This window comes from Thamnophis elegans, chromosome 15 (assembly GCF_009769535.1).
Source record: "Thamnophis elegans isolate rThaEle1 chromosome 15, rThaEle1.pri, whole genome shotgun sequence".
Taxonomy (NCBI): domain Eukaryota; kingdom Metazoa; phylum Chordata; class Lepidosauria; order Squamata; family Colubridae; genus Thamnophis; species Thamnophis elegans.
The window spans coordinates 14,706,363-14,730,258 of NC_045555.1; the positions used below are offsets into that span (position 1 = coordinate 14,706,363).

Here is a 23,896-nt window from a genome sequence, read left to right on the forward strand (position 1 = left end):
TCCTAATCATCTTTGTTGCTCTTCTTCTTTCAACTAACTTTATTCCAGCAATGCCCCAAATCCCATTGAAATCTCTAGGATGGAATTACATGTATTTGCTGGGGATCTGTCCTCTTTCCAGCTTCTGAGCATTTTCATCCAGCTGCCAGGCCATCCAACAGCCAAAGTTCCCTTGGGGCAGAGTGTCATCGACGTACAAAATGTCATCTTTTTTGAAACTCAAGTCCTGTTCAATTTCTGCTAACCGGTCGTAGAGTGCCCTGCAAGGAGAGAAAGAGGCAGAAAGACACAAAGACAGATGATCATCTATCTTTTTTAGACTGTTCCAGATGTTACGGGAGAAAAACTAAAGACCTCCTGTTCGGCAGGTATCCCAATAGGCATCTCTGACAACTTGGAGAAACGAAAGTGACCTTCAAAATACAGAAGTGTGTGATTTAGACAAAGATTTACTTTGGGCCACTTGAAGGGGGGAAAATATCATAGTTAAATTTGGTACACAAGACTTTATTGGTTTGTATTTGTAAATCCCACAGTATTTTGAACATGCTCATTTTCAATTACTTTTTCAATTCAGTATTCCTACCAATGTTTCATAACTGGCATATGATAATTTTTACAGATGGAATAGAAGTAGAGTAGGGAGGAGTGGAGTGGAATGGGAATAGGAATGGGAATGGGAATAGGAATGGGAATGGGAATAGGAATGGGAATAGGAATGGGAATAGGAATGGGAATAGAATAAGAAGTATGGCAACAAATGATAACAATGGAAATTAAATTTAAAAAAGGGATGATTAAAGCAAACAATTATAATGAAATATGGGGGAGATTTTATAAAAACATTGTTGGTGGAAGGCAAAGGGAATAAATCTACTCAAGAATATATGATGTTTTGGAGGAGATAAGGGCACAATTAGAATATATTGTATACCTTTTAGTTGTTATAGACCAGTGATGGCAAACCTTTTTTGGCTCACGTGTCAAAAGCGGGGGGAGAGCAGGGGGGGGGTTGTTCACGGGTGTGCCACACCCATAATGTTATGTGCATGATCCCAGTGCACATGTGCACACGACCAATGCCCCCAAGTTGCACAACCAATGCCCCCAAGTTTTTGGTGTGCTTTTTTTGCCCTCCCCAGGCTCTGGAGCCTTTATAGGAGCCGGGGAAGGGTGAAAACAGCCCCCCCCCCGGAGGCCTTTCAGACGCTTCATGAGCTTCCCCAAAGCCTCCGGAGCACGAAAAACCAGCCCTACCAGCAAACTGGAAGTTCGGGAATGGACTTCCGGTTTGCTCGTAGCGCCAGTTTTAGCCTTCCAGAGGCTTCCCTCAACGCTCCGTAGGGCTAAAACCAACCCACAAGCAAACCAGAAGTACGTTCCTGAACTTCCGGTTTGCCCGTAGGGCCAGTTTTTTGCGCTCCGGAGGCTTCAGCCTCTGGAGGCAAAAAATGGCCTCATAAGGAGGCCAAAATCAGCCCCAACAAATGGCTCTGTGTGCCACCTGTGGCACACATGCCATAGGTTTGTCATCACCGTTATAGATGAAGAAATATAAGGGCAAAAAAAAGGTCTCCGGGGGTTGAGGGTGCACTATAATATTTGTGTTTTTCCCTTTTCTTTTTTCTTTCTTTTTTTGTATTTACCATATTTGATACCATATTTGTATTATTTCTATTTTTAAATTTAAAAAGTAAATTAAAAAAAAGAATAGAATAAGGATAGGAATAGAATAATGGAGTTGGAAGTGAACCTGGAGGTCTTCTCATCCAACTCCTTGCTCAGGCAGGAAACCCACTATCACTTCAGACAAATGGTTGTCCAATGTCTTCTTAAAAACTTCCAGTGTTGGTTTTAGCAGGAAGTTCATTACATGTGCAAATACTCCAATTAAGTTGTGGTAGCAATTTGGTTTCCTGCACTAAACCAGGAAGAAAAGTTTGTGTCCATAACCAGCCCATAACAGTTGATGAAAATACTAGATGAGATTTTTAAGTACCTGACATAGAAACCATCTCCGGGTAAATCTTTCAGCCTGTTGAATTCTTCAATTCTGTACTGAGCTTTTATTCTAATAGTGTCACCTGGCTTGAGCATTTCAAGGTAAGCTTCCTCTGCTGTTTTATTTCGCATGTCAACGGACCCATACTGTAAAAAAACAAAAAACAATAAGCATGAGCTTAAGTGTTGTTGATGAATTTCATCACCAGCCAAAATTGGTATTTAACGCTAATCTTGTTATGCGATCCAAAATGTCACCAAGTCTGATCTCAAGCACATAGTTTCTGACCACACTTCATGTATATCTCAATTATGTTCACTGATATTTTATGCAAGAGCAATTATGGATCGAATGGTGAGTCAAAAGATCCTTTTTCTGATGGATTGCCATTTCTTTAAAAAAAAAAAAACACCCCACCAGGAGAATGGAGAAAGCTTGAGTAAAGAATTAACTGCTTTGGGAAAAAGGGAGAAGAGAAGTTGGCAAATGTTTTGTCCACTCCAATTTGTTCGCTTTACTTCCATCCTCCATTCAGAGATTCCATCTCCATGAAAGCCAATACAAAGGAATTATTTAAATGGGCCAATTGGGGAACTGAAGAGTTGCTACTTTATTCAAAATCCAGGTTCCTACAAAGGGTTGATTCACTGCCCTACCCACCCACCCATTGAAGCAGTGTTGGAAAAATCAGCTGAATAAAACTGCTGGAATCAGCAAAGAGGAGAAATACATATGAACTGATCTACTGCTTATAGGAAACTAGCTGATAAAGCAGAGTAGCCCGAGAATGTACAGAATTCACAGTAAATTAATAAAAGGGTCTTTTGTCAGGATCAGGAGTTTGCTTCATGCTCTCGGGAAGCCTCAGTCAGAACACTGAAGAAGCTCTTTGGATGAGTAATAAAACACTTCAGTTTTAATAAACTGGTCCAGTTGCCACAATTTAACCTTTTAAGATACCTCAGAAATAATTGTGGTTAAAAATACAACCACCCCAAAATTAGTTTTATGTGATCTAGTTTACACCATCACTCTCGTTTTATGGCATCTGGAACGTCTTTTGTCTCTCTTGGTCCTTCTTTTAATATTGACAGTGTTACCTCCAGTATTAGATCTCCTGGCATTAGACCTTCAGATCCTTTGGCTGGACTCTCCTCTTCTAGGTCAGAGACAAATATTCCATGCATGTTCCCACCACCAATTTGGATTCCGAGGTCCGCTTGAAATTTCTTGATGTTAACCGTTCTAGGTTCCGGTGTCCTTTTAATCGTGTCAACAGAACTCCTTTGAAGAAGAGACAAAGAAGAGAGAAGACCTATCAGTCAGACTAATCCTCCATAGCTCCCCTAACCCTTCCTGGGAGGAGAAGGACAAAGATAAAAGGACATTCCAGCAGTCGGGCTTGAGAGCCTCAAGATAGGAATGAACTCCACATTTGGATGTCAGGATCCATGTGGAAATTTAACTCTTCCTCTTGCCCTTGTCCAGAATATTTATGAAAATGTATTGTTTTTTACTTCAAAAAATTCAACACCTATTTCTATCACAGGAGAGAGGGAGAGGGAGAGAGACAGAGAGAGATGATAGTTAGATAGTTAGATTGCTATTTCGATTGATAGAGAGAGAAATAGAGAGATATTTCGATTGTTAGTTGGATAGATATAGTTAGATAGATAGATAGATAGATAGATAGATAGATAGATAGAGATAGATAGATAGATAGATAAGATAGATATAGATAGATATAGATAGATAGATAGATAAGATAGATATAGATAGATAGATAGATAGATAGATAGATAGATAGATAGATAGATAGATATAGATAGATACAGGAGAGAGACAGAGAGAGAGAGATATGATAGATGATAGACAGATATAAATACAGGAGAGAGAGATACAATAGATAGATAGATAGATAGATAGATAGATAGATAGATAGATAGATGATAGATAGATAGATAGATAGATAGATAGATAGATAGATAGATAGATAGATAGATAGATAGGATGGATATAGATATAGAGGAGAGAGACAGAGAGCGCGAGATACGATAGATGATAGTAGATAGATACAGGAGAGAGACACACAGAGATACAATAGATGATAGATATATACAGGAGAGAGAGAGATATGATAGATAGGTAGATAGATTAGATAGATATAGATAGATATAGGAGAGAGAGAGATACATGATAGATAGATAGATAGATAGATAGATAGATAGATAGATAGATAGATAGATAGATAGAGATAGATACAGGAGGGAGGGAGGGAGGGAGGGAGAGAGAGAGAGAGAGAGAGAGAGAGAGAGAGATACATGATAGATAGATGGATGGATGGATGGATGGATGGATGGATGGATGGATGATAGGCAAAAATAAGCACCATCTGTCCTTGAGCCGGGAAGTAGCTTACCTGACTGAATTGCGGGGACTGGTGGTTGGAGTGGTGTCCTTGGACGGAGGTGTCATGGTCCCTTCATCTTGTTCGCTCACAGTATCAATTATGGAATGGCTGTCAGGAGTTGGAGCTCCACTGCCTTGTGGAGTGGAATGACTACTCATCGGTTCCAGACGGGAGCTTAAAGGAAAGAAGTGAATGAAAAGCGATTAAAATGCGACGTAGTTTAAGAACGGTACAGCTTTTGGGATCTAAGATGATCCTTGAGATCTCAGCGCCAGAGGGCAGGAGAAGGAGCAATGGTTGGAAACTAAGCAAGGAGAGAAGCAACCTGGAATTAAGGAGAAACTTTCTAACAGTGAGGACGATTAACAAGTGGAATGGTTTGTCTTCAGAAGTTGTGGGTGCTCCACCACTGGAGGCTTTTAAGAAGAGACTGGAGTGGACACCCAACTGTCTGAAATGGTATAGGATCTCCTGCTTGAACAGGGGGTTGGAATAGAAGACCTCCAAGGTCCCTTCCAACTCTATTCTGACTGGTTGATTGGCTGCCTTTGAATTTCACATGAAACTGTAGTTTAGTCCACCATGGGTTCCTTGCAAAGAGACTAAGTAAGCCAGGTTCTTTCCATTTCAAGCCAGAAAAACCTCACTCACAAGGTGAGAATTAAACATACTTTTGCACACTTTTAATTCTTCTACTGCTCCCTGATGATGTTTGTCCATCGTATTCGAATAGGACCTTGACATCTGGGATGTCAAGACTTGCGCATGAATTGGATTAAAGCGAGGGAGAGTTGCGCAGAGTCAGCCTCACTCTCTTCTCCCAGATTCCATCTTGCTCCAATACCAGGACAAGAGTCGAGACAGTTGGAGATGGGCTGGGCGTAGTGGTTGACTAGGGCATCTTTCGTGGTTTGCCGTGCTCTTAGCATACCACACCGCTTGCAGAGACCGCCTTCAGGGCCGTTCTCCTATTCTGGTAGGTTTCATCTGCTCAATCTGCCGGAATATGTCTTCACATGCTCAGGATAGGCAAGTCCCTCTCTCACCGAAGGTCAATGACCCATGGCTACTCTCAACTTGGTTGGGCCAGTTTGTTGAAGCTGTTGGCCAGGGTGTGGCTACTGCGCATGCTACAGCTACTAGGAGCCACAGGTGAGAGCTGAGTGACAGGTGGGTACCAAAGGTGGACGAGCTGCCCCAAAAGCTGCCCTAAAACGAGCTGGCCTAAAAAGACACGACATGATGCCCCTACACCAGCGGTGCCAACCCTCCCTGAACACCCCATACATTGAAGCTGCTCCCTACAGCTTCAGCTGATCAGCAGATGCTACAACCTGCTATTTGAAAAACAGACATACCTTGCTTTTTCTGGGTTAGGTTCAAATGTACCCCATTTTTTTTTCTGGGGTCCAGTTCAAACATACCCTTAGAAAAGAGTGTTCCAAGGCGAGTCACTTTCTTTAACTAAAATAATGTTGGGATGGTAGAGAAAATATCAGAAGTCTACCGTGTTGTTCTTCTATCTCAAGCCTACAGTCTTGCACACTTTTTCAAGGGATTTCCCCCAACAAAACAGTCCAATTAAGGTAACCACGATCAGAAAATCTCCAATTGGTTGACTCTAGGTGACAATCTAAGGGTGTCAATCTTGATTTCATTGAAGGCCACATCAGGGTTGTGCTTGACTTCAGAGGGCCAGGGTGGGCATGGCCAGCTTGACCTTACTCATGTTGGGGGCACCTCTGGCGACCGAACGCTCTGCCAGCAAAAATGGGCTCCTGAGCTCCGTTTTTGGCTGGGATGGCCTCCTGCAACCCTCTGACATCAGAAATGGAGCTCGTTGGGGGGGGGGGGGACAGGGACTGTGCATAGCCCTCCTGAGCTCCGTTTTTGCCGGCAGAGGCACCACGTCTCAATCCTTCGTTGTTTCCAGGGCAGCCCCATGGGCCAGATCTAAGCACTCTGTGGACTGGATTCGGTCCACGGGCCTTGAGTTTGACACCCCTGTTCTAGAACAATGTAAGAAACGCCAGTTCATGTATTTGCAAAAACAAATTGTTGCTTGTTAAATGTAAATAAACAATTTGTTATTTTTGACTTTTGCCAGAAGCCTTAGTTCACTTCAAGCTTTAGCTTTCCTCACTTCATCATTTGGGAGGTTCTGCTATAATCTGTCCAATAAATCAACTGGTGCTTCATGGTAACAGCGTCTTGGTCTCTGCTTCCAACCTACCCCTGGGAAGAAGATCTTCACATGATAGAGACCATCGTAGAGAAGGTCTAAGCTTACCTTGATCGTGAATGGTTGCCCAGCTGGAACATGTGGGGGTTGTACTGTGCCAAAATAGTTATGGTATCGCACTGCTGCCCAATGATCAGCCGGGCTTGTTGTTCCGTGGCATTCCGCAGGTTGATGCCATTAAACTGGGAGAAGATAAAAGAACCACACAAAAATTCATTCATCATTTTTTTAAATTTTATTAAATTTCCATCAAACAGTGTGTTGTCTGGGTACAATTGTTCTTAGACAATCATAATCGAAATGTTTACAATAGTATTTCTCACAAAACATTAATACTATAATAACAACAATGTTTAATTTATCTACTTTAACAAATCTCCATTTTAATATTTATCCTTTTTATGTTTCCACACTTCTAACTTCTGTTTCTATTGTCTAAGCATTGGTAAAATAAATCCCATATCAAAAAAATGTTCAGTTTCTTCTTTAACCTGCATAGTAAGCGTTTGTCTATCCTGGTGATAGTCAACCTTTTTGGCACTGAGTGCTCAAACCGGAACGTGTATGTGTGTGTGCAGGCGCCCCGGAGCGCCAGAAACCTGAAGACCAGGTGGTTTCTGGCACGCGCATGGACAATGACCAGCGCACTGGAAACCAGAAGAGAAACTGGCTGTTGTGAAAAATGGTCCTCAGTCCTATTTTTTAGTGATGCTGTAATTTTGAATGGTCACTAAACAAACTGTCGTAAGTCAAGAACCCCCTGTACTGCACAGCCAACTGGAAAACAGGGTCGTCACGATTGACTCGTAGCTTTACCTCCAACAACTGATCGCCATATTCAAGGCCAGCCTGATGGGCAATGCTGCCACTGGTTACTTTCGAGACGAATATCCCGCCATTTTCCCCGCACACAATGGAGATTCCCAGGGGTTCCGCCCCCTTCTGCACTTTGACCTGACGTGGTTCTTCCATGTAGGGTCTTTGGGAGAAAAAGAGCACAGAGACACCTCTTGAGCGAGCATCGGAAGGCAGGGGAGGAATATATATATAACTCACATCACACGGAGGGCATGCACCGTGCCCACCGTCCTCCTTCGAAAGTGGAACAGTGGCCCCTTTAAAATATTGGCTCAAAATGGCGACATTCCTTTCACATGCAAGGGACGGAAGCTGGATCAGGCCGTCTTCGATGGAATAGCATCAATGTGATTGCTGCTAACAGGAAAGGCATGGAATGGCAAACTAAAATTATAAATGGAATTAGGGTGGAAAAAACGTCATAAAGAAAACATATCTTGGCCCATATTATATATAGGTCAATAAGCATATATAATAGGCCATTTTGGAATGCATTCGGGGGAAGGGGGGGAAGGCATACATCCACGTATAGCCATTTCTGGACCCTTTAGAGCAGTGGTCCCCAAATTTTGTGGTCCAGCTGGGTGTGGGGACAGAGGGGAAACGGGCTGGGGAATGGGACGACTTCCCACAGCCCACTTACTACGGCAAACTCGCTGTGGCCAACTCACCACAGCTAACTTTTAGCGGAATGGCTAGCTTGCCGCAAGACAAGTCACTGAAGGACAATTTAACAATTCTATTTAATTATTTGAAATAAATAAAAAATATTTTAATTTTGGCCATTCGCATTTTATTTTGTCCTTTCTTTAATGATTCTCTCTCTCCATTTCTTTGATATTAGTGTAACTCTTATCCTGCAGCTGCTTGTCCCATGTCCTGAGGCGAGCTGGCCATGGCGAATTGTCATAGGCCCACCGGGCCATGCACGGGGTGAGCTGGGATGCACGTGCATGCAGACACATTGCTTGGCTGCAAGACGCGTCACATGGGTGGACACTTGTTGGCGTGCCAGCCCACTGCTCACACAAGTTGAGCGGAGTGTCAGCTCTCCTCTCGCGTGGCCTGGTTCCAAATAGGCTATGGCCCAGCAGTGGGCTGTGGCCCTGGAATTGGGGACCCCAGCTTTAGAGTGTCATTTCTATAGAAATATAGAAATCCCATCGTCGTAGTTCATGGGGATGAATCACGAGATGAAGAAGGGAAAACGCGACGCCGAATCGTTTCTGTTTCCACGCAAGAAAAAGGCAGGGTTAGTCGATGGAAATGAAGCCGCTGTAAAGCAAACTCCAGCCGTTAATTCACAATGGCGCCTTGCATGGTAGCGATGCAATTACCATGCAGGGTTGGGTTTTTTCCCCCTTTTGGGAAAAGGGGGGGGGTTTCTATCCAAACATGTAAATAGCACACAAATAAACTTCTCAAGGACAACCTGTATGTCAAGCCAACCTCAAACTCCTGAGGGAACAGAACTTAGGCGTAGAAGCCACAGGAATTCTCAGAAAAGACCTATTACGGAACAAATATCTGAAAGGTGGAGAGGGATGAAGAAAGAAAGGAAGGAAAAAAAGAAAGAAAAAGGCCTTAGAGAAAGAGATAGTAGCCAAAGCTATGCTACACATTGATGGGTGGAGATAGGCCCTTTGGGTCGGTCTACATCCACGAGAGGCTGTTTTATGCAGGTAGTCCTCAACTTATGAGCACAACCGAACCCCACATTTCTGTCCTTGAGACCCTTGTGAAGTGAACTTTGCCTCATTTTATGACCTTGCTTGCCACAGTCGTTAAGCGAATCACTGAAGTTGTTCGGTAAGTAACACAGTTGTTAAGTGAACCCGGCTTCCCCATTGACTTTGCTCATCCGGAGGTTGCAAAAGGGGATCACACGATAACTATGAGCCAGTTGCCAAGTGTCTGAATTTGGGTCACGTGACTGTGGGGATGCTGCAATGGCTGTGTGAAAAATGGTCGTAAGTCACACTTTTCAATGGCATTGTAACTTTCAACAGTCACTAAATGAACGGTTGTAAGTCAAGGACTACCTATAATATAAAACACGTCAAGCACAGGACTTAATCACCTGGGTTACAGTGTACTGTGGGGTCCTTGGTGCTCTGTGAGCTGTTTTCTTGCTGACGTCTCTTTATCCAACTAGATAACGTCATCAGTGTGAGAAGGGAGAGGGGTTTGCTCTCTCCATATGGTTTGTACTGTCAGTGTTGATGGAAGCGTTCTTGATGGCGCCTTAATTAGGCTGTTGTGTTGACTGGATGGATCATGCTGATAAGGCATGATTGATTGTGCTAATTAGGCATAGCTGATCCCTGCTAGTTATTAGGCATGATTGATTATGCTAATCGTGCTAATTAGTTTGGTAATCTAGCAACCACCAAGGACACTCCCACCAAAACTGACAGGGCAAGCTGCTTGTATGTAAACTCAGAGCAAACCCCAGCCCCTTCTAGCACTGATGAGGTTATCTAGTTGTTGTGGCCCAGCAGGAGCCGTTGGAACTGCAAACAGACTCCGATAGCGAGGGACCCTATGAGTCGGCTCTGGAAGATGTGGGGGACCCTGGACAGGGTTCAGACTCCGAGCAGGGACCAGAGAGGCCGGTTGGCCACCAGGAGGCGCCTGAGGCATGAAGCAGCGGTAAAAGCCAAAGGGAGTTTGTCCCTGACGTCAGGCCCTGGAGCAGTGGTGAAGATGTCAGGCCCTTGAGCAGTGGGGAGGTGCAGAGGGAATTGGTCCCGGAAGCCTGGCAGAGATGGATGGATAAGGCAGGCAGCAATTACGGAGACAAAGGAGATAATTGGGCCCAGGTGGTTGTGGTTAGGCTCCTCCCAAGAGAGTATATAAGAAGAGACTTTGGGAGGAGGCTTTTTGCAGGACTCAATTATTATACTAAAGCTGGAGAAGCTCTGGTGTGTATTTCTTATCTGTGGAAGTCTGGGTTGCTGCCAAAGTCTTGTCGGTGTGTTAATTTACTGTGAATAAATTGTCTAGCAGTAATCTTGTGTCGGCGTGTCTCACCGTATGGAGAGAGGTCAGAACACTAGTTGGGTCATGAAATGTCTGCAAGGAAACAACCAAGCTCAGAGTTCCACCCTCAGCTACAAATATTCTCTTCTACAGAGTAATGTAGACTCTTTAACTAAGCATAGAAAATTATGGACAGATCTACCTACTTTGTGCCTTCCACGCCAAGACCCAAGCATCCCTTAGTTTAGCAGTCGCCATGGCTAGGTAGCCCAGCAGGGGTGGGAGAAGGGAGCTGGCCAGCTGATCACACAGCCCAGTTTCTAACGGGCCACAGCCCAGTAGTGGGCCATGGATCCCTGCTCTGCTATTTATAAGAGCTAAGTAACACACCATAGGCCTCTGTACCCTCCTTAACAATCCATTGCTAAGAAGGGAGGACGCCAAATTCACAATTATCTACTCACTCCTTGCTTGGTTTCTTGGCCAAATTGCAGGAAAAGCCACAAAACCATGGCGCTAACTAGGACAGCAATACTTTTGTTGATAATCCAGGGCAGGCTAAGGTACAGGAGATCATGTGACACAGATAAAACAAGGACTCTGGAAAAGGCATGAAGTAGAAGGAAGAAACAATCAACAGGCTGGACAACTAGAATTGAGAGCAGTGGTGAATTTCAAAATTTTTCCCTATTGGTTCTGTGGGCATGGCTTTGTGGGGGAGGATCATGTGACTAGGTGGGCATGGCCAACTTTTTTTTAGCATTTTTAAACTGCTAAATAATTTTTTTAAAGTTCCCACGATAATGCTGTTTGTCAGAACCTTTTTTTTACTTTTGGAAAGCCTTTTTTTACCAATTCGCCCGAACCACTAGTAAAAAAATGCTAAAAAATAAATGAAAAAAGATTCTGATCATCTGCTGTGTCAATGAGCTGTGCCACGTGATTGTAGGAAGCTTTTTCTTTTTTTCACTTTTTAAAGCATTTTTTTACTACCAGTTCAAGTGAACCGGCTTGAACCGGTAGCATTTTACCTCTGGTTGTGAGTAAACTCAGCTTTATCTACTAGTCTCATGTTTGGGGGGCATGTTTGAGGTCATGGAATAGGTTCCAGAATCACTAGAGAACGGTTCTTTGCATTGATCAACATTGACAATTGGAGGCTTATTTGGCTCAATATTACAGGCTCTACAATTGGACGATGTGGGAATTTTCCAATCTGGTGGATTTTCCTGATGGGTGGGCGCTGAAAATCACAGCGTTCTGGACTAACAGGAAACAGGTAGTCCTTGATTTATGACCGCAGTTCAGCCCCAAATATTTGTAGCTTAAAAGGAGAAAATTGTTAAATGAGTTTCACCTCATGTTACGACCTTTTTTGCCGCAGTCATTAAGCAAACTACGGATTCTGTGTGTTCAGATTTGGAAAGGAAGGCTTCCAGAAAAGTTGTTGATGAAGAAAGAGATCATGAACCTTTGAGTTGCCCATAAAGAATTCAATCAATTGATGAGAATAGAGCTGGAAGGGCCCTTGGAGGTCTTCTAGTCCCAAGGGTTGAACTAGAAGACAAATGGTTGTTCTATCTGTTCCTAAACACCTTCAGTGATGGAGCATCCACAATGTCTGGTGGCAAACTGTTCCACTGATTAATGGTTCTTACTGTTAGGTTTCTCCTTAGTTCTAGGTTGGGTCTCTCCTTGATTAGTCTCCATTCATTGTTTCTTGTCCTGCCACCTGATGCAGATTCTTGTCCTCGAAATAGTCTCAAGGCAAAGTAGCAATTTGGCCCAAAAGAACGGCTTGCCTTTAGTTTTTTTTAAAAAATTAATATAGTTTTAATTTTAATGTTAATTAATTTTACTACTTTACTTTGATTTAATTTAAAATTAAATTTAAAATTAAATTTAAAATTAAATTTAAAAAAAAATAATTTTAAATTTAAAATTAAATTAAAAAAAATTAATTTTAAATTTAATTTAAAATTTAATTTAAAATTTAATTTAAAATTTAATTTAAAATTTAATTTAAAATTTAATTTAAAATTTAATTTTAAATTTAATTTAAAATTTAATTTAAAATTTAATTAAATTAATTAAATTAATTAAATAAATTAAATTTTAATCATTTTAATTTTAATTAATTTAATTTAATTTAAATTATTTTCATTTTCATTTTTAATTTGAAAATGAGAATATTGAGTAAATACATGAATAAATTTTGGGAGCAGTATGTTCTAGGAACGGTGAACTCCTTAGTGGATGAACTATTTGGGGCGGGGGGGGGGGGTTATTTCCGTATTGGTGTTACATTCTGCCCGAATTTTGGCTTAGTAAAGGTAAAGGTTTCCCTCGCACATATTTGCTAGTTGTTCCCAACTCTAGTGGGCAGTGTTCATCTCCGTTTCAAAGCCAAAGAGCTGTCTGAAGATGTCTCTGTGGTCATGTGGCCGTCATGACTCCATGCCAAAGGTGCACGGAATGCTGTTACCTTCCCACCAAAGGTGGTTCCTATTTCTCTACCTGAAGTTTTACATGTAACGGGAGCTCACTCTTTTATGCAGCGCTAGAGATTCAAACTGCCAAAATGCCGACCTTTCTGATCGACACACTCAGCGTCTTAGCCACTGAGCCACCGCATCTCTTTGTATGTATGTATATAAGTTATGTATGATGTAGCTTATGTAGGATGCAAAATTGAGAAATAATAAATACACAGTGTTCCATACAATTTATAAAAACATTCCTAACTCTGTAGATTAATTTCTTAATCACTCCGGTTTGGATGTTCCTTGTCTCTAAGATATATAATTAAATTAAGCCCTTTTGCCAATTAGGGGATTGAGGCTGGGAAAATCTGCTGCCTTGCCTCCAACTGGGAAAATTGAGAGTTCAATCCTAGGCAGAGACAGATGTTTCTCTATCAGGGCTCAAAGAGAAAATATCTGCTGTGAACTCTGCACAGGCATTGGGAAGGGCAATCGGCCAGTAAATGCTCAGCTCCATTCAGTCGCCACTCTGATAAAAGGGATTACAAGAATCGTAAAAAAGAAAATACACACACACACCTCAAGATATGTGAAGGTGACTAGAGCTAGCTGAACCTGCTGGTGTCAGGCCTGCAGCCATCTTTTCTTTTGGATCTTTGGCCTGCCACACTTTCTATTATTCTACTACACATTTTCTATTGTGGGAAAATGGGAAGGGTAATTGTACGGAGTTAGATGCTAGGTAGCCGTAACAAAATTATTTCTAGAAAGCCAAGGCCATTCATGGTCTTTGCACCTCTACACCTGACCAGAACTGGATGGGTGGAACTGCCAGCATGACAATGGAAGATTGGACCATGTGATGGACTTGTGGGTGTGAGGGAAAGATCTTGAACTTTCAACTGGGTGGTGAAAACTGGGAAGCTTTCAGATTCGGGCTTTCCCAGATGTGTCAACATGGCTCTCTTAATAAATTGGAGTTTTGAGCAATACTTTGCCTTGAACTCTGATTTACTTTTGGGTGCTATTTGGAACCTTTACAGCTGGCTTTTAAAGTTAAACCAGATTGGAATGGGTTAGTATTGGTTGTATGAGACGCCACCCAGGAATGGGTGGGAAGGTGGAAAATATAAGATAACATTGGGAAGCAGAAATAAACTTTCCCAAAGAAGACAATGGAGGACCATTTCCACACTGTTGTCAAAAAATCTGCAAGGATTTGAGGTCACCAGAAATGGAGCTTGACTATGCGAAGTTCTTTCCCTCTTGAGACAAAGCATTGGCACAAACTCAACTATGACTTACTTGTCTTTTCGACGTTGCCCCATTGAGACCGGACTCACTGAAATCCTGGGCAAGGTAGAAAGAGAATTTTGCGATTGGCTACTGGCAAAAGAGGAGGTCTCCAAGTTAAGGGGCGACTGGGGAGGAGTTACCAAGCTGGGACTGCTACATTCGGAATGAGATAAGGAACCTGTATAAATGACAGATGGAAGATCCACGTTGATTAGGTGCAAACTTACATTTCATGAACATAGACAGTAGTTCCCATATTCCTACCGGGTTACCTCCGAGCGTTTTGGATTAGATTTCCACCATAAGTATCTCAATATATCTCTCTCTTTCTCTCCTCCCCTCTCTCCCTCCCTCCTCTCCATACTCTTCCTGATATATGGTGCTAAAATGTCAGAAATGAGTTTGCAACCATGATATATGATGGGTAGAAGGAATGTTCTGATGGAGGCTGAAGCAATTCCTTGTCCCGACAAAAAACCCTCTTATTAATTTACTGTGATTTCTGCTCATTCACATCCAGTAAAGTCTTTCAAGGGAGGATTTACAATCATAGACCTTATCTGGCTTGGAGAGCTGAAAGGCTGATATCTGCAAAACATGGCAAGGAACCAATTAAGCGAACTAATTATCTTCTGCAAACTCCACTCCCCTTTCACTGCTCTTTTATTTCCTTTGGAAGGGACCATTCATTGTCCACCTGTGGCCTTACTCCCAAGTCGACCCCTGTTCTTTAGCTTGACCCTTCATCTGGGAACTCTGCACAAGTGCACACTGGGAACAAGCTGTTTGTCTACCTCACTGATGTCTGACTCCAAAGGGCAGCTGATAACTGGCATACAGCTCTGGCCCCATTTCTGCCTCTGACAGAGCCCTCATCAAAGCTTTCCCCAGATTCCAGGACTAGCCCATGTTCCTCCCCAACCCCCTCATTGTCCAAATCTGCTGCCAGCTCTGCTGGCGGGCCACAACAAGGAAACTGTCCTTTCTTAATATGTAAAGAGGGGACAGGTACCATCAACATTTTTTTGAGATGACTTTCCATATTATTTAATAGCTGAAAGAAATTAAGACACAAACGTATGATGGAATGAGTAGATTTGCGTGGGGATTTCATACAATCCTAGTGAACAGCCATGATATGGGATGAAAGGAAAATAGACTGTAAGATGTAGAACTGTGTGTCTTCTTCATTTAAAAGAAAAGATGGAAAAGAAGAAAGCATGAAAATTACTTACCTCTATCAGAACCAATGATGGATCTTGGGTACCTTGGTGTCAAAGGTATTTTTATTCGTTCTGTTCTATACTGTAAGTTGCTGGAGGAACCTACTTGGAAATGGAAAATGAAGGGGAAATAAAAGAAACATATTCCTTTAAGTGCCAAGAAACCAGTTAGGTTGGTAATAAGACTCTGAAGAAAGTTTTACTTGGTAAAAATTCTCATTTGAGAATGAGCCATGGTGTGCAGTGGTCAGAGTGCAGTACTGCAGGCTGCTACTTCTGCTGCCTGCCGGCTGCCTGCAATTTGGCAATTCGAATCTCACCAGGCTCAAGGTTGACTCAGCCTTCCATCCTTCTGAGGTGGGTGAAATGAGTAGCCAGACTGTTGGAGGCAAGAGGCTGACTCTGTAAATCTCTTAGAGCGGGCTTTAAAGCACTGTGAAGAGGTATATAAATGCTATTGCTATTTGAATTTGGCCAAATTTGAGTTTATGAAGATAGCTCCACTGATTTAAACATACAGCTACTTCAATCAAATGCAGGATCGGAGAGCATCTTTTAAAAAAATAATGGATTTAGGAGAAGGCAACCTCTCCCCATCTCTCAAAAGCCCCTTTCTCCAAAAAATGCTCATCTTGTAATCAACTTTAAGTGACCTTTGCTGCATGGTCAAGAGCAGAAGTGGTAAACTGCCGGTTTGCACCGGTAGTGGCGGTGGAGCAGGGCTCCGCCCACCCACCCAGATGTCATTAAGGATGTTCTGCGCATGCACTCCCACTACCGAACCAGATGTGAAGAAAATAGGATGTCATTACTGGGTCAAGAGTGAACCAAATATTATATTTTGTCCTTATGGATGGACTCCAAGGTAGGCTGGAAGCCTCTTATATTCAACTCTTCCATTCCTTTTTAAAGTTTCTCATCCAGAAATCTCGTTTTGCAATTAAAATGTTGTGTGTGTAGCAAAGCAGAAAACCTACCTGGGTAGGTTTTATGCTTAGCTACACACAGACATCAATTCTGCTTATCAACTATGCATAAAAACACAGGTTAATAACTGTACATTGATGCCAGTGTATTATGAAAAAGATATAATGCTAATCCGTCTATAGGTACAATGCCAATCAACCAAAATAAATCAGATATGATGCCAATCAATCAATCAAATCAATGCATAAGATTTGTGGGTCATATTGAGGTTTATGTAAGAGGGACATGGTGGCCTAGTGGTGAAGATGCTCGCCTCCCACTTGGAAGGTTGAGAGTTCAATCCTAGGTAGCGGCAGATATTTCTCTCCTATGGTGCGAAGAAAAGAATATCTGCTGTGAACTTCACATAGGCACTAGAAAGGGCAACCAGCTAGTAAACTCTCAGCTCCATTCAGTCACCCCAAATTAAGGGATTATAGGATCATAAAAAGGAAGTTTTATTGAGGTTTGTGAGATGATAGAAGGTGGAAGAGTGGTGGCCTCACCATCCCCCAAAAGACCCTCTCCAGAACATTTCAAGAACTCTCCTGTCCCCAATAATGTCCTTCTTCCAAGGGAAGCCCATATCTACGATGCACTGAGACTACAGAAACAGAGCAGACCATTTCTTCTTTCAGACATCTTACCCAGTCTTGCACTAGAAGGCAGTGAATTTGAACCGTGGGATGATCTTGAGCGTGTATTTTCAGAGCACTCACTGGTGTGCTTGTGACTCAGATCCAAACTGAGATGTCCTTGGTGTTGAGTACTGAAATACAGAAAGTTGGATTTTTGCTCACATGCACCCAAGAGCAACATCATAAATGGGGGGCATAAATGGAATAAGACCTATCTCTGTCCCATAAATACGACATGAAATGTATTTTAAAAACAGTAGAATGGAGGGATTCACCAGTCCATCTCTCTCTCTCTCTCTCACACACACACACAGGGAGGAGCAGAGCAATGCAGATGGCAGAATTTCCAGTTCTTCCATCCATAATCGCTCATCGTTAAGTTCTAACCTTCCACTGTTATTTGTATTTTTATACATATTTAGTAGTACAGTCATTCAAAATCTATTTTCTGATTGGGAAACTTTCAAGTGCCTTGTGGAATCACTGGCCATTACTCTGTGGAGTAGCATTGGCCTGCTTGTGGCTGGACTTAATTGAGACAGTTCTGGGTTTTGAGTGAAGGGAACTGCTGGGGAATATTAATAAACCCACTAACCCACCATTACATGTGTGTGGGTGAGTGAATGGGACAGCACACTTGATGCCCCTTTAAAGGCATCTCTGAATTTTTGGGCTGACCATAATTGGAAGGAGAATGCTACGATTGGGGGAGGAGCCAATGTCGCAATGATACGGACGTGCGGTCTCGATGCCCTGAGACCGCTGCCGATACTTTTGCCACTGGGTGGTCCAATTGTACCTAAACCATCCCGTAGAGACGGTGAACAAGAAGAATACTGATCTCAGGGACACCGCAAAGTCCCTGATCGATCCAAGAGAAGTTCTTCAAGCTGGCGACAAAAAGTCCAGCCCCAGGCTGATGAAGTTGGGACAGATACAGAACGGAAGGGAGCAGAAAGAGAAAGTGTGTCCATCTGGGAAGGAAACTTTACTGTTTTGGAAAAGACTGCCCAAATTTTTTTTAAAACTTAAATGAAATCTGAAAGCAGAAGAAAACAAGCGGCGAAATTAACCTATATTGGATTCCTTTGGATAGTGTGTTTCTTTTTCTTTGTAATTCTACTTTGTGGATTGAAGTGCTCACAACTTTTTTTTTCTTTTTAAAGAGAACAGATCAGTTTTTCTTCTATTTTTTATTTTTATTTTTTAATCTATGGATTAAAGTCTTCTTCTTTATTTCAACAAGGACTTTTATTTCTTGCTATTAATTCCACTTAAGAACTTTGTTTCTTTTAAGTTTGAAATAACGTTAGAGAGTGGGAAGCAATACTGTCACTTGGAGGCTGGAGGCTTCAGTTTTTATGAAACAATGCCCTTTCCCTTTTCCTTTTGATCTCACTGACTTTGTATCTCGAGGCTCTGCAACTTGTTTATAGAAAGTGATAAGAAGCAAGGGCACGAATTGTTTTTACAGGTGCACTTTGAGAGTCTTACTGGCAGTGGGAGAGAAAAAGAAACAGAACCTTCTTTTTTGAAGATCATAAATGAACTTGCGTTTAAGCTAATTTAATATAAGAAGCCTTGAAAGCCAGAGTGGCAGTATCTACCAGCTTGCCAAAATGGCACAATATTCAAAAGAAACATTAACTTTGCAAAACATCTTGGCCGGAATTCAAAATTTATTAGAAATAACAGAGAGAATTGAGAAGATGGAAACATTAGAGTTTATAACAGCAAAAAATGATGGGGTCAGAGTCTCAAAAAATTGAAGGGGAAAATGATTATAAAGACAAGACAACTGATTACTTTACCAGTGGAGTGAACGTGGTTGAAAGTGGGAAAAGGGGAGTATGGAAAAGGGAATTAGATCGACAGGAACTCTACCCCGGATTTCAAGGCATGGAAGAAGAAAAAAAGAGGAAAAACAATGGATTCAAGGAGAGAAAACTTCTCAGAAGCATGATTGACAACCAAAGATAAGCTGATTAAAATAGCAGATGGAGGGCATCGAGATTACTTAAGTGATGCTACAAGCAACAGGGTGTGGAGAGAAGTCCACAAAATTTTTATTAAGGAAATAAATAGAAGATCAATTCCACAAATGACAAAAGAAATAAGACTGCATTATTACTGGAAGGGTACAGGCTGATATATGAAAGTTGATAATAAAAAATTAGTTAATTTTAGTAATTAGTGATTAGTAATTTAGTAATCTCTAGAGTGCTATGTTAAATACATAATTGATAAGGATAATAAGGTACATACAAAAAAAAAAGAGAGAATGCTACGATTGAGGGGATTATACTTCAGAAGTTCAAGATTCTTCTTCTCTAAATACCTGGGATGCAGGTGTTGGTGGCAATATTGATTGGTTGTCGATGAGCAATTGCTGGTGGCAATTCGATGACTCCAGGCTGTGTAAATAGGATTTCTCATCACGGCAGTCACAGCAGAGCATGGCGCAATGTTTCTTGGCATGGTACCTATACAACAAAGGGAAGTTAGAAGAATAACCTCTGTAGCATTGTAGCTCAGCCATAATAGATAATGGATCACTGCAGAAAAGCTGCCCCAAAGATACAGGTATCTCCTAACTTCCAGGTGCAACTTAAGGTGTTGGGGATCCCCTTGAGAGCACTTCATGGCATAGGGCCAGCTTATTTGAGGGACTGTCTCACCCCACTGATTTGCCCCACTCGTGCTGGCAGAGGAGGCATGCTGTCGGTCCCGTCAGCCCAATTATAACAGGGCCTTCTGTGCTGTGGCTCCTGCCCTCTGGAACATCTTATCTCACACACACACACCGCCCCCAATGTGAGGTTGGCCCCAACCCTCCTATCTTTTCTTAAGGGCCTAAAGATGTGGGTCTGCCAGTCAGTTTAGAGCCCCAGTGGGGGAAATCAGCAAAATGGAGGGGGTTGATTGAGTAACAATAATTGTCCCTTCCTCCTCCTCACTCCCCATGTGTCTTTGATTTTAAGAACTGATTTTAACTTTTTATGTTTTAGCTTTTATGTAACAGTCAGCTGTCCAGCGTTACCCTACTGTAAGATGGCAGCCAATATATTTTTAAATAAAATAATAATAAAATAAATACAAATACATAAAAATAATAAAATAAAATAATAGAATAGAATAAAATAAAATAAAGACCCAAATTTCCATTGGTAAGCAAGGCAGCTGTTAACTGAATCCCCCCCGCCAATTTCACCACCTTTCTAGCCAAAGTTGTTAAGGAGAATTACTGCAATTGTTAATAGAATAGAATAAACAGAGTTGGAAGGGACCTTGGAGGTTTTCTAGTCTAACCTACTGCTTAGGCAGGAAACCCTACACCACTTCAGACAAATGGTTATCCACTCTCTTCTTAAAAACTTCAAGTGTTGGAGCATTCACAACTTCTGGAGGCAAGTTGTTCCACTGGCTAATTGTTCTGTCAGAAAAATTCTAAGTTCTAAGTTGCTTCTCTCCTTGATTAGTTTCCACCCATTGCTTCTTGTCCTGCCCTCAAGTATATTGGAGAATAGTTTGACTCCCTCTTCTTTGTGGCAGCCCTTGAGATATTGGAACACTGCTATCATATCTTCCCTAGTCCTTCTTTTCATTAAACTAGACGTACCCAGTTCCTGCAACAGTTCATTGTATGTTTTAGCCTCTAGTCCCCTAATCATGTTGGTTGCGCTTCTCTGCACTCTTTCTACAGTCTCAACATCTTTTTTACATCATGGTGACCAAAACTGGATGCTCGGTTGTTAATCAAATATGGCTTCCCGATGGACTTTGCTTGTCGTAAGGCCACCAAAGGGGATCCCCTGACCCCGGGACTCTGCAACCATCATAAACACATCCAAATTTTGATCAGATGACGGTGGGGATACTGCAACCATCGTAAGGGTGAAAAATGGTCATAAGTCACTTTTTAAAAGTGCCAAACGGTCCCTACGCAAACAAGTTGTAAGCCAAGAAGTATCCATAGTTGGGCAGAGGTCCTACAATAAAAGAAAGTCTCAAATGAACAGACTCGTCACGTGCCAATCGCGGGTACTAACCTCCGGACAAGCTTCCGGTGTATAAAGAGGCCGACACGAAACCGTCGCTATGCCGACTGGCCTGTTTGGGTGAATAGGTTGGCCATTCTTGTACCTCTGGAGGCAGGAGCTCTTCACTTGCTGGAATGTATTTCTGTACCTGGGGAGGAAAATCCAAAGCATCTTTCTATATTGATGGGCAATATTTTCAACAGAAGCCTGTACCCGTTATGAGACCTCAATTTATAAAGGGGTGTTGCATTTCAGAGTGGATTTGATTTAAATCAAGTCGATTTTAAATCCTGATTTAAATCAGTTTTAAAAAGGTTTGATTTAAGTCAACTCCATTTAAATCATAATTTTTAAAGAGCAACTGTCATCTCTGTCCCGCAGCGGCTCCTCCTCTGACCCGCTGTTGATTCACCGACCGACCCATTCACTTTAATGGGACGGCTGGTGATGTGGCAGTGACACAATAAAGTGAAGGACGTGGCAGGCAGCAGGTGAGTGGATGCCCGCTAATAGGTGCTGCCATGATGGATCTGAAATGACAGGTGCTCTTTAATATTATATTTATAAGCTGATTAGAAGGTTTCACTTTCATTTTTACTGCTTGCCCTTCCTTCTCACATTTAAGAGCCTGGTGGTACAGATGCATTTCTCTTCAAACCATCATACAGTTTGTGGTGTACAAAGATTTGCAAAACAAATGGTTCCTGCACTTTGTTTTATGATTTATGTCATGGTTACTGTGAAATTGTGTGAAGGTATCAATGCAGTGCATGTTCTCTCGGCTTGCAGAGCTTGGATTCATTGAATCAGTTTACAAAAAATGTAAATATTGCAAATATACAGCCTCATGCTACGTAACTAAGTTCCATTTCATGCTGAATAAACTAAATTATCAATCCATCTTAAATAGAAAACTATCTTTAGATAGATTTTTTACTCCAAAGTATTAAAATAAATTTGCTTGGGGCCTATGCGATTTAGATCCGGATTCCAAATAAATTGTATTCCCAGGACTCCCAGGAAATTTAAACAGAGCTGACTTATAACTAAGTTTTTGCTTTAATTTGCGTCTCAAGCATCAAGCTGCAGATTTGAATGATTGATCATCTCACAAGAAACATTAAATGTGACTGGAAATGCCATTTACGGGTGATCCTAGACTTACAAAAGTTCATTTAATGACTGTTCAAAGTTACGACAGCACTGGGGAAAAAGTGGCTTATGACTGTTTTTAACACTTATGACCATTGCAGCATTCCCATGGTCAGGGGTTCAAAATTCAGAAGCTTGGCAACTGACTCATATTTATGTCGGTTGCAGTGTCCCGAGGTCATGTGTTTTTGCGACTTTCTGGCAAACAATGTCAATAGGGAAACCAGATTGACTTAAAAGCCGTGCTACCAATTTATCAAAGGCAGTGATTCGCTTAACAACCGTTGGTTGTTAAGTATTGTTTGTTAAGAAAGGTTGTTAAAATGGGGCAAAATTCATTGAACTACAGTCGCACTTAGAAACAGACATTTTGGGATCAATGGCGATTGTAAGTCGAGGACTCCCTGTTCAGAGTAACACCTGCAAACAACTGACAATAATGTCAAGCACAACTGGTTTTTTCCCCTGAGATTAAGATTCCTTTAATCATTTAATTTTTATTATGGTCACGACCAGAAAATGGTACCAATTCTATGATCCTACTCAAAAAACAGAAAGGCTTACCGTATTTTCAGACTATAAGACGCACCGGAGTATAAGACGCACCATGATTTTGAAGAGGTAATTTTTTTTAAAGGGTTTTGCACTCTGCAGGCCTCTCAAACCCTCTGCATGCCTCTTTTTTGCAAAAAAAAAAGGGGGGGGGATGCAGAGGCTTTGGGAGGCTTATAGAGCTCTCCTGGGAGGTGGGGGGGCAAAAATGCCCCTTTTTTGCTTATTTTGCCCTTCGTAGCCTCCAGGAGCACTTTGCAAGCCTCCCAAACCCTCTGCACGTCCATTTTTTGCAAAGGGGTTTTGGTAGGCCAAAAATGCTGTATTCAGTATATAAGACGCACCCAGATTTTCACCCTCTTTTTGGAGGGAAAAGGGTGTGTCTTATACTCTGAAAAATACAGTAGTATAAATGAGCTGAAAAAAGAAGTACTCCTCTGTGGCCAACTCATCACAGCCAATGTGCTGCAGGACAACTCACCATGGGCAACTCATTGCAGGACATTGTGAGACAATTCAACAATTCAATTTAATTACTTAAAATAATTTTTAAAAATATTTTAATTTTTGTCTTTCATTATGCCCAGGGGTGGGATGCTGGCGGCTTAAGAACCGGTTCGGTGAGTGTGTACTTTGCGCCCGTGCATAGTGCTGAACATGGAGGATTTAGAAGCTCAGCTGCTTACCTTCCAAGTCAACAACGGTAAGTAAAACAGCTAGAGGAGGGGATTTAGTTGTGTGGCGCGATTGAGATGAGCAAGAAAGCAGGAAATAAAGGACAGGATACAGCAGGGGCAGGCCCAGCTGATCATTGAAGTGAACCGGTTTGTTCCCTGCTGATCGTCAGAGCAATCAGTTTGCTTGAATCGGTCTGAACCGGTAGAATCCCACCCCTGATTATGTCCCTCCTTTGGCATCTTTAATTTAACAATTCTATTCCGCCAATCCTTCAATATTGATGCAACTCTTGTTCCATGGATCACTGTCCTGCAGAGAGTTGGCTATGGCAAGTTAGCCACAGTGAGTTGGTCGCAGCGAGTTGTCCTAGACGC

The 23,896-nt window shown here is 41.9% G+C and overlaps 1 protein-coding gene across 4 annotated transcripts in view; it reads right to left on the bottom strand.

The window, feature by feature from the left end:
• The window catches only part of DLG5 (discs large MAGUK scaffold protein 5), a 132,795-nt gene that overhangs the window by 16,468 nt on the left and 92,431 nt on the right, over positions 1-23,896 (bottom strand). For 2 of the 4 annotated variants that reach the window (XM_032231790.1, XM_032231788.1), the window contains 11 exons: positions 21,150-21,288; positions 19,439-19,583; positions 17,110-17,231; positions 15,509-15,598; positions 14,283-14,451; positions 7,471-7,633; positions 6,703-6,836; positions 4,422-4,586; positions 3,103-3,286; positions 2,000-2,148; positions 90-260 (listed from right to left, as the gene is read on the bottom strand). In XM_032231790.1, coding sequence (XP_032087681.1) covers positions 90-260; positions 2,000-2,148; positions 3,103-3,286; positions 4,422-4,586; positions 6,703-6,836; positions 7,471-7,633; positions 14,283-14,451; positions 15,509-15,598; positions 17,110-17,231; positions 19,439-19,583; positions 21,150-21,288 — 1,631 coding nt within the window. Of the gene's footprint in view, positions 1-89; positions 261-1,999; positions 2,149-3,102; positions 3,287-4,421; positions 4,587-6,702; positions 6,837-7,470; positions 7,634-14,282; positions 14,452-15,508; positions 15,602-17,109; positions 17,232-19,438; positions 19,584-21,149; positions 21,289-23,896 lie in introns of all 4 variants that reach the window. The other 2 variants (XM_032231789.1, XM_032231787.1) reach the window with 1 other exon arrangement.